Source organism: Hyposmocoma kahamanoa, unplaced genomic scaffold (genome assembly GCF_003589595.1).
Source record: "Hyposmocoma kahamanoa isolate Upper Pololo Valley unplaced genomic scaffold, ASM358959v1 100021, whole genome shotgun sequence".
In the NCBI taxonomy this organism is placed as follows: Eukaryota; Metazoa; Arthropoda; class Insecta; order Lepidoptera; family Cosmopterigidae; genus Hyposmocoma; species Hyposmocoma kahamanoa.
In genome coordinates this window covers 6,351,156-6,362,397 of record NW_020653200.1, presented here as the reverse complement: position 1 = coordinate 6,362,397, position 11,242 = coordinate 6,351,156, and the positions used below count along the sequence as shown (strand labels likewise).

General features: G+C 34.7%; 1 protein-coding gene across 1 annotated transcript; it reads right to left on the bottom strand.

Moving 5' to 3' along the window:
- Positions 1 to 1,105: 1,105 nt before the first annotated feature.
- LOC113226686 (granzyme M-like) lies at positions 1,106 to 10,030 on the bottom strand. Its single transcript, XM_026459410.1, has 8 exons — positions 9,988 to 10,030; positions 9,714 to 9,781; positions 8,883 to 9,084; positions 7,512 to 7,702; positions 7,210 to 7,386; positions 5,304 to 5,330; positions 2,546 to 2,697; positions 1,106 to 1,421 (listed from the first exon to the last, which is right to left on the bottom strand). Exons 1-8 carry the CDS (start codon positions 10,013 to 10,015, stop codon positions 1,280 to 1,282), a joined length of 987 nt encoding a protein of 328 aa, XP_026315195.1. The 5' UTR covers positions 10,016 to 10,030; the 3' UTR covers positions 1,106 to 1,279.
- Between the last annotated feature and the right edge of the window lie 1,212 nt (positions 10,031 to 11,242).

Below are 11,242 nucleotides of genomic sequence, written 5' to 3'. Positions count from 1 at the left end.
TTCAAGCAGTCAATAAGTGGACATACCAGATCATCAATCATGGTATTATCAAATAGACTTGATTTGTAGTATAGTTAGAAAGCTAATATGGATTTTTAAAACATTACAACATGTAGCAAGAAAGGAACTGTTAAACAAAACATATAGGTATAGCCCTTGTGCAATCTATTTTGGTTTACTGTATTCCAATATCAGGCGGTACTTCAGACTAAATTTTTGGAACTAGAGAGTGTTCAGAGAGCGTTGTTAGAAGATTTGTACTTTAAACCGGTTAGAAGTGATGTTCTTTAAACCGTATAATTTCACACATCAGAACTTTACAGGTTTAGCAACGTTCTTTCGATAAGAAAATTATACCTACATATAGCACGTACGTGGTAGGTAAGCTCCATATACGTCATTGATACTTGACCAAAAAGTTTTAAATAAAAGATGAAACGATATAGTCGTTCCTTTCCAACAAATAAGTGCAACTTTTGCAAGAAAACAGTATACTAAACAATCTGCCTATCTCTACAATAAAGTTAATAAAATATTAAAAATTTTAGAGCAATGAATTTATCCAATGAATTATTACGATTGTAAAAACGCTCTAATAAAATGGCTACAACTATTAAACTATAACGAAACCGAATCTTTTTTGAATGTCTAATCGTGTCTAATCCGTGTAATCGACTATTCTCCAAAACGATACTTTTGTACTTTGTTAATCTAATACTATACTCATATGCGCTATTACACACACGCACATGCACACATGCGCGCGCATACGCACACACAAACACACATAGACAGACACACGCGCGCACGCGCACACGCACACGCACACACGCATACACGCACACACCACACGCACACACGAACACACACACACACATACACACACACACACACACACACACACACGCACACACAGTAAAATAAATTACACTAGATATTCCTGTATTTGTAATGTGCAAGAGCGGGACTCCTAGCATAAGTATATATTAACTTAAAAGGAGTTTCACACCCTGAATTGTAAACTTGACCTAAGTTAAAGTAAATAAACATTTTTATTTTATTTATTTATTATACCAGAGATAATTAGCTTCTAATTATTAACAAACAAAAGACGGGGAAATAATAAATTTTCTCTCGTAATATAATACCTAATACCGCGCAGGAAATTATTTCAATCCAAACTAAATGCTAATTAAACCTCTTCAAAGAGCAATAAATAATAATCGCCACGCATAAACGTTTTTCAGAAAAATGTAGAACGAGCGATAAGGTTACGTAATTATATTTCGTCTGAGCTGGATTCGCCATCTACCGCTACCACCCTCCCGTACAACGCTGGCAGGTAGTCATATTCATCCATTTCGTCATACAACGCTTTTTTCATTTCCTCCCCGTTGGAGCGCATTTCTGACGAGAACATGCTGCAATAGATAAAGGCAAACTTGAAGAAGGATGCATTTCAAGTGCAAGCGGATATCAACCTTAAGGCGAGTCACCTGAGGAGAAGCGGGAAAACGTTTTCCTAGATGAAATGGTTTAGGTATTGACTATTAAATAACGGTCTTACGAAAAATATACGGTACTTTTAAGCATATTGTCTAAAGAACGTGCTAATGTGTTACACGATAGGATGTACTTTATCCGGTTACATAAAATCTTGAAAACAGGCTAAAATAAGTCTAAAACGATTGTCGTATACGCTCCATGAGGCTATGTAGTTAAGACTATAATATATACTAAAAATAAAAATGCACCTAGAATTGAACACTGACGGATACCTAAAGGCCTCGCATGAACAATAATAATACTATTGATACCCATTACAGATTAACAGTATCGTACATACATTCCTGGTCAGTGAGGCAACATCCAGACCCCACAAAAGGATTTAACCTGTGTATTAATGCACTTTTGTTGCCACGGCTGGCAAGCATTAATCTTATTTTATAATAGTTATGAGTCATAACTTATGACTAACAAGTATACAAAAGGGTAATCTGTCGTCCCAAATCCAGTACAGAACAGTTCGTTTGGAACCCAGAGAAATGGAAGCTCTGTGAATTTAGAGTACCTAGTTAACTGGTAGTTAAAACGGTTCGTTGAGCAGTTTAGGAGCAGATAGTGTGGATCTTGAAACTGTTTGAGAACGAATGTGAAAGTAAGCATGCGAGTTAAGTGTACGATGATATGTCATTGTTGCTCTATTTAGGTGTAAGTAAGATTTAGTTAATAGGAGAGTCCGACGCGTTAATTAACATAATAAAACTAATTTAAAAATTCCTCGACGAATAGTTAGATCCTTAAACGTGCCTAAGCTGTGTAAGAAAAGAGTTCCTGGGAAATTACTATAATTTGTTATTGACTGGATAGATTTCATATGGTCACCAACGGTATGGCTATTAGCCACCTTCTAAAACCCAAAAGATTTATAAGGCATGCAAAAGTTTTATAATGGGCGCCGAGTTTTTAGGCGTATTCTAGTGGTTTTTTTTTTCAAACAAAAACTTTATTGTCGTCGGTTTTGACATATAAATTGATTACGTACCCGCTGACACATTTCATGAAGTTCGATATAGGGCTGGTATTGAAGCGGTGGATGATGTTGGACTGACCAGTACAGTTGGTCCACTGCCCATCGGGTGATACCATGACACCTACTACGCGACCTCGGCAGACCAGCGGAGATCCATACGATCCCTATTACAAAAATCTGAATGTAAGAAATAATTACAGTAAGCTCTAGAAATTGGGACACCCGAGTTTGTAGTAGGTTTAAGCATCTGTTATGAATAGTTTGTTGCTTTTAAAGAACGTAACTCGAAAAGTGTCATTATGGTCTCCCAACAATTTTCCTCATACAGTATAATAAACGATAGGTGTATATTTTTTTTACCTTCCATCCATTTGTAGCAACACATACAGACATTTGTCTAGAAAGTCGAAATATTATTCGATTCAATCTCTGATCCACTTGATCGGTATCAACGGAAGTTTTATATTCCAAAATATGACTACCTTATTGTTACATCGTTTACTGTTTATATTTGTACTTAGGTACGAAATTTACTTAATAAGAAATTCGCATTAAATTTCGTAATGCATGCGTAGTCAGTAATATGCTCGCGATTGCACTGATATCTTTTACACGCATGTTCAACATAATGTATCTACATGATTTATATTGGTCTCTTATGCTACTGGACAAGGCATGTACTGATGACGTGCTGTTTTCGCGTTCATGCGTCGTCGTTCTGTATTACTTTGAACATTAGGCAGAATTATGTTGTCAAATTCAATTACAAGGTCGTTCACTTGGATGTCATTTATAAATTGAAATAAATTTATATTTATGGAATTTGGAAAATAATTTAAATGTCGTAACATGACTGTTTCATTGCTGTTCTCATTTATTTCCATTTGAAGCTGAAGCACTTTATTTCTCATTTATTAACCGACTTTAAAAAAGGAGGAGGTTCTCAATTCGACTCTGTTTTTTAATTTTGTGTGTATGTAGCGATAACTCTGGAATTTGTGAACCGATTTTGAGGATTCTTTTTGTTCGAAAAAGGGTACCTCATTAGTGGTCCCATTTAATTTTGAAGAAAATATTCTACGTCTAAGGGTGGCTAAAGACGCAAGAACACTTATTTTTATAAATAACACCTAAATTTTATAAGGAGCAATTATTTTAAAGGTTGATTTTGCCATGCTCCAATTGAAGGCGTTTTTCTCCCACAATATACTTTAAGCACTGAGTACCGATTTTTATTATCTCTTGTGTTAAGTCCCGTATAGTGGTGAACTATGTGAGTGATGAATCCAGCTTCGCGCACTTTCCAGTAACCGATTACAATAAAACTTGGCTAATAGATGTAATTCCACGAACTTTTGAGGTCGGTTTTTTTAGTACTTTCTACTGAGATTATTTCCATTTTAGAATCCATACATCTTTGTATGGATTCTAAAATGGAAATGGAATGGATGTCACATCATCATTTGTCCTACAGTTAAACTAAACTTAGATCTCAATTAAAGGATTTGCTTATTTTTCTAATTGCTTTTTACTTACGTAACTTATTGTCGTATATAGGTAATTATGAACAGAGAGACTTGCAAATAAGCAAAGAAGAAGCTTTAATGGCCCGAACGCTATTTTTGTAATGTCTGTTCCGCTCGTATGGCATACGTTTTCCATCACACTTGCGAAGCATATAGGAGTGCACGAAAGGAGCCTTCCCACAACTGCTCGTACTACCTATACAGAGACGCACACGCCAGACCCAATTTGGGCAACAATCGGCAAGTATCTTTACGCCGCCGATTGGCATATCCTTTCACCGCAATGGCTATACAGTGTGTCCCATAGATATGATAAGAAGATCACACTCGCGAGGAACTTTAAAAGAAGGATAATTATATTTAAAAACGTAGTAGTTTGTACATACTACATTTATATTATTTTCACAAGGAGCGTGGAAATGAAAAAATCTGCCCTGGGGCCATATGATAAAAGTACCTACCGCCTAGTTTTGTTGCAGGTTGTAATTACTACTACGAGCAAGTGTGTTGAAATAGTAGTTTATGTGACTGTTATATAATGAAAGGCAGAAAAATACGAGTGAGGGTTTGTGAAACGAGCCAACAAGCGAGTTTCATAAAAACATCTCACGAGTGTTTTAATGCCTAATTATGTACAGTTACATACACTGCTTTATCTACACACATATAAGCTCTATGTGATGTATTCAGGAATCGCATGTTACCACTGGCGAAATGGTGGCAAATAAAAACTTTTCTCACGCATGTCACATAACCGTAGTTTTTATTTTTAATTCATAGTTTCGATATCAAATAACGTGTGAAATTGTCAAAATTGACTACTGACATTGCATTTCAAATAAAATTTAATCTCGACTGATATTACAATTGAGGTCTAATCAAATTGTATTGTTTTTCAGAGAATTACGACCAGTATAGTATAGGTAAACTGTTTTGTTTAAGTTCAAAGTTGTATGACATTCAAGTGGGTCGCCCTGTATCACCGGCCGTTCCGCTTGTACTGGACAATCGGTACACTGGTAATCAATACATGACTTGACTTTTTTCTGCGACTTTTTATCGAGCTCTAATCATAACAGGAAGAACATTATTTTCTAAATTTATATGAAAAAATAAAAAGTTCATATTAGTCAACACTCAACAGAATGACGTGTGGATAAGTCTATAGTATAACGTAAACAATCCGTAGATTTTAGATAGATAGACGCAGACCATTGAATTGTATCAGTGGCTGTTTAACTTACATGACACGGCTGCGCTGCTTGGTCAGGCTGAGGAAAATAAATGAAAGTTCAAATGAGGTCATATTTATACTGTTTTTGTTTTAAATATATTTTAATTTAATTTTTTATTACAATCCGAATTTCGAATCCCTGTACTACGACTTTTTTTCTAAGTTATATACATTTTGTTATAATTATTAATACAAAGTTTTTTTACAAATTCCTTCGATCCGGTCGGATTCGAACCAACGTCTTCTTGCATACCGTGTCAGACGCTATACCAACTAAGCCACGGAACGAACCAACGGACCTCACGAATTTTTCCATGTGCTTGTGTCGTGTCTTTGTATTTGGTTTTTCAACGACTTTAGTCGTAGCGCCATCTATAAGAAATCTATGAAAGATTTATCACCCAGTTAGTACCTTTACAGCTACCAGTCCTGGCGAGAGATGTCGCTATTCACTGTGTTAATTAAATTTTTATTGAATTGATATTCAATTCTTTTTTGTAAGAAACTAGTGGAGTAATTTCACAAAAAAGAATTGAATATCAATTCAATAAAAATTTAATTATTTTCTTTTTGTGGATGTTTAGTAGCGATATATCGCATTAACAACAATAGAAAACGTGATGAAACCTGCTTGTTGAAAAAAGTGTAGGTACAACTCTTGAAAAATTTGTAAGGTTCCCAACGCGTATCGGGCCAGTCAGGCTTTGGTAGATACTAGGGCTATCTCCCAGGAATTCCAGGTTCCGGAAATACCTAATATTACCTAATATCCCGGTACTGGCGAGATTTGATCAGTTCCAGTACCGCGATTATGGCACTCGGTTATAAGCAACCTAACCCAATGTCGCGCACGTCGTTCGACTTGTGTTTTGTAATCAGAGATCGAATAATCGCATGATTAGGTATTTACCTACAATTTGGTTGCTCCCTAACATGGAATGCGATTTTCTCGAGTCGAAATTAATCGAATCGAAATTATTGAGTCAAGTTTAAAATTGAAGGAAAATTAAAGTGTAAAATGTTAATTGTAATTTTACGTAATATTTAAATTAACTTTTATGTTATTTAGAAAGTGAAAAATGTAAAAACTTCGGACATCAAGGAAAATTAACAGTTTTCATATTTCATTTACCAATATCACCGTACATTGTACTGTAACCGGTTGGTAGAAAGAGATGGTAATAAAGTACCTACTTGAAATGTGCAATTGTGAAAACATCATCGTACAATTGTGTCGATTGGTAGAAAAAAATAGTACTAAAATAATCTAAACGTGCGTATGTGTATTACAGTCGAAGCCTGAGGGTCTACTCTCGATCTCCGTCCGACATCCGTCCGAAACAATTACTGCCAAATAAGCAATACTTGACCTAATGAAAAGACGCGCGATGCGAAAGGAGCTTCATACTTGATACTTGTGTTTTAATTTTGTCGAATATTACTTATTTGACAGTAATTGTTTCGGACGGATGTCGGACGGAGATTGAGAGTAGACCCCCTGTAACCTGTTCGTGACAGGTTACAACTTCGGCTTTGCAAGAAGTACCAGGTATACCGGAAGTATCTGTACCGAGCTGAGCCCAGTACTGGGATTCAAAATTTTAGAAACCGGATCGGTTCTGCAAGCTCTAAGCCTTAATCTTCTCCTTCAAGGAGACCCGGAGAACGAAGCCATTATATCAATATAAATTACTGAGTAATAGCTCAAATCTTCACTCATCAATATATTTAGAGGAATGCTAGAAAAAGGTTGAATTATGACAACAATGTTCGTATGGACTACTGGCCCCGTACTCGTATACAGAACTTTTAAGTTGAAAAAATTATGACTTCAATATATACAATTAATTCAATGTATATTATTAATTCAACCATTTTTTGCGTTCCTAAGCCCATGATTATTATAAGTAACTTACATCCCGTACACAGATCATGTTACTTTTGTCTAGTTCGCCTTCGTACCCAAGATTGGCGAGCGATTTCTCTAATTTTATAGACAATACGTCGCACCACGCGTGCATCCTTACAACATTCAGAAACTGCACCCGGATATTACGCTGTAATAGAAACTTAGACACGGGGAAAATTTTATCCTGAAATGTAACGGTAAATATTAGGTTGGTGAACGGCAAACATGTTCTGAGGTAAGAAATAAGCAAAATATTAATATTGATAAACACAATAGAGCGTGAACAATTGGCATAAAAATATATATTACATTTTTATAAAAGAAATGCCATCCAATCATCATGCATTCCTCTTGGAGGTTTAGGCTCTCTTCGCTCATCCAATCGATATCCAGAGCCCGAAGAGGAACTTCGGTCAGCACGTCTGGAATTTTTCTCTTCATAAGGAGTAAGGCCGGAGAAATCTGTAACTCGTGTGCTCTTCTGGACAAGTCAGTGGGCACTGAAAGTGTTTAGAAGTCAGCTTCAAATAGATTACTGGCTAAATTTATTACGATTAGTGTGTTCATATTATATAAAACTATATTTTCTAGTGTAGGAATCGCAGTAGCCCCTACAAATCTTTTTTGTACTTATATTTTATATAGTCTTAGCAGTTTAGTTTTAGATTGAAATTCTAAATTTAAAGGTACTTGTTTTTGACGCCTTTTCTTCGTTATTGTCGTTTAAATAAACTGTGAGTACACTTCCTTTGGTCTTGCTCACTCCTCAATAGCATCCGAACCCCATTATACAGTTCGCTACATCTAATATTATTACTTCTGCACAATCTTTATGTTCCCTCTTATTACTTAGACGGACGAAGATGGGACAGGAGATGATGAGAGAGATTACCTACCTGCGATTTTGACCTCGATTATGTTAATGGTTTATTGTCAAAAGTGTTTTTTCTTTTTATGTGTTACGAATTAAGTCACAGAAAGTACTTTTCAAATGTGAAGAAATATTTGTTAACAAGGAATTTTAACGGCCCTTCAATCCTTTGACGGAGCCAACCTTATTTGTATTGGGTATGGTTGGATACAACAACGAGAACCAAGGAGAGACTTGGCTTTCGCAAGTTACATAGTGCGAGTATTGCAAGTTAAAATTTTAAATCCGGGAGTGCTGCAATCAGTCTGTCTCTACTTGCCAAAGGAGTACTTCCACTGGGACGGGCGACCACGGCTGGCTAGTGGTGCCGTGTGGCAGCACAAAATATGCTCAACAAGGTGCCTCTTACTCGCACCATTCGAACACTAAATAGACTAGCTGAAGAAGTAGACATTTTTACTTATTTTGAGAGCTAGTTCATGAAGGCAACACTGTTTTTGCTTTGTTCATAATTAATTATATTTTATTGTATACTATTCATTATAGTCCTTTGTTTTAAATTGGCTTTAATTAATTGTTATTAATTTTCAATAATAATAATTATTATTTTTAGTTCTATTATGTTATGTGATTGATTACGTCATGAAATACTACACTATTGTATTGGGATGGTCTTGTAAAAATAGCTGTATGCATGAAATAAATACAAATGAATAAATAAATTAATAAAATTTTTAAGTGTGGCTCACCATACAAGTATCTTTTTCATGACAGACATGTTTCAGAGAAAGTTAGCAAGCTTGACTTACTTTTGGGCTTTAAAATTTTGGTGATTTGTACGCGTACGCCTCTTCGTGGATGTCGGTATGAGGTGCCAGTAACAACGTTGATGGGTTGGGTGTCAGGTATTAGTGAGCGCGGATTGCACACACACACTGCGGCGGTTAGTACCACCGTTTGGTGGACCAGCGTGCCAACGCATATGCCGCGATAACGCGACGTGTAATACACCTCAAAATTAAATAAAAAGTTATGGATAATGTTATATGTTAACTTATGAATTATATATTAATTATAATGCTTATGGAACCTCAATTAGTATTATATGTAATATCACGTTAGACAATGTAGGCTCGTCGTTTTTTAGGGTGTTGTGTTTGTGGATCCTAGGTGGATATGAGGTAGATCTTAAGTCCTAACTCGTGTCTATGTACAATAGCCCCTTAAAACGAGCAAGTGTTATTTACCAAATGGCAATGAAACTAGTACCTGAACGTGGTCAATGTATAATTGTAAGCTAAATTAAAGAGGAAAATATATTTTCAATAGAAAGATAGATAATAACTATGTGCCAGCCAATCACTCCAATCTGATCTTAGACTAGCAAAATTCCCAATTATTACTCCATATCTATTCACCCAGTACTTCAAAAGCATCGCTTTATTTTAATGTTATGGATTACCAAAATAATCTACATACAGGTGTAGCTAATAATGTACCATAAATATATAAAGGCATTATACATATCGCACTTACAGGCGACCACAGTATGCTAGTAGTAACAATGTAAAGTATACAGGATATCCGTTGGTAGCGTAAATAAATAATTATCAAATATGACATTACAAATATTTTCTTACCATGTATGGCACTGCTCCATGGAAAGGCTTAATAGGTTCCCGGCCATAACAAATCGTAACTAATATTCCTAATATAAAAATAAAATATATTTCAAAACATTGTAAACTAATCTAAAAAAATCAACAAATAATTTTTACATATGTACAACTTGAACTTATATAATCATAACTCATAACTCTCAATCATAACTCTGAACTTGTCAACTCAACAAACGAAAGACTACTTTCAGATTAGTTTAAAAAGATACCTAATTCATATAAATATCATACTTACCTAGAAAAATAATACTGCATTTGTTCATTCTCTATCCTTGGGTAGAAAAGGAAATAAATAGTCTGATTTTAATTTGCGCATGCGACACAGTTCATAAATTATAATTTCAAAACAAATAAACGTGGAATTAAGTCGGGGCTGTACAGCTTGCTCCAAAAGGTAAAGTACAAGAATTAACTTTTTTAGATATTGCTTACGTCATGTCCATTGAAATGGTATATGTAGGTTATAATGCCATTTATACTACAGCACGAATAACACAAACGGACACCGTAAGAACAATAAAATAAGGAGTCCGTAATTCCAACTTAACAAACATAAGCGCCCACTAAACAGCACAATATAGTTTATTTATTTATTTGTTACTTAAATTTCTTTTTTGTATAATTCGATAGTATACACCAAATAGCGTGATGGTTTTAGCTAATAAAAAAGAATAGAATAGAAGAAGTATAGAATAGAAGAAGTATACTGTTTCACATTCTTAGCTAACGTTCTTTGATTGTCGACTCCAATGATGTAAATTGTTTCTAAACATTATCAGAACTGTTCAAATAAGAACATGCTGTGCGTAATGCGCTTCGGAAATGAAAATAAAGCGATGCGGCAGCACATGGCCCACATGTGTTTAATTTCGGTGCTCAGCACAGTTTTGTGAGCGAATCCAAATAAGATAACCAAACTCGAGCTTGTTAAAAGTGTGAGCTGGAGCTATAATACAAAAGGCTTTATTTGCCATGTCACATGTGCATTAAATGAAATGTCACACCTAAAAATAATATCTAATTATTAGGCTAAATCATTCGTTATTAACAAATTCAATTACATAATTTATAAATAATTAATTTATGCATTGTTTAATTCATAAATAATTAATTTATAAATAATGATAAAAATATTTTTTCATTACTTTATGAATTGATTAATAAATACATTTTTGTTATATAGGTCGGAAAAAAACCAATAGGGCTAAAATGCTTCAAAGCTAATTTTACGTAAAGAAAACGTCTTTTATTTTTCTTAACATGAATAATTGCATTCACAGATTTTTCTGAAAAGCTTATGTAGGTGGGTGCTTATAAATAATAATATTTCGTACCTTAACCCTTAACTCTTCGACAGTCTCATAAGACTAAGATATCATGGACGTCTTTAATTGTATGACCTAATGTTTATTGGAGGGATATTAAACTTATCATTGACCCCATTTGACCCTATAAATTAGTACAACAAAATAGCGAGTGTTTATTTTGTA

Coding starts and splice junctions, on each gene's coding strand:
- LOC113226686 (XM_026459410.1), bottom strand. CDS start 10,015: ATGAACAAATGCAGTATTATTTTTCTAG. Junction 7,703..8,882: donor CAAAATTTTAAAGCCCAAAA/GTAAGTCAAGCT, acceptor AAACACTTTCAG/TGCCCACTGACTTGTCCAGA. Junction 5,331..7,209: donor ACATGATCTGTGTACGGGAT/GTAAGTTACTTA, acceptor TATTTTCCTCAG/CCTGACCAAGCAGCGCAGCC.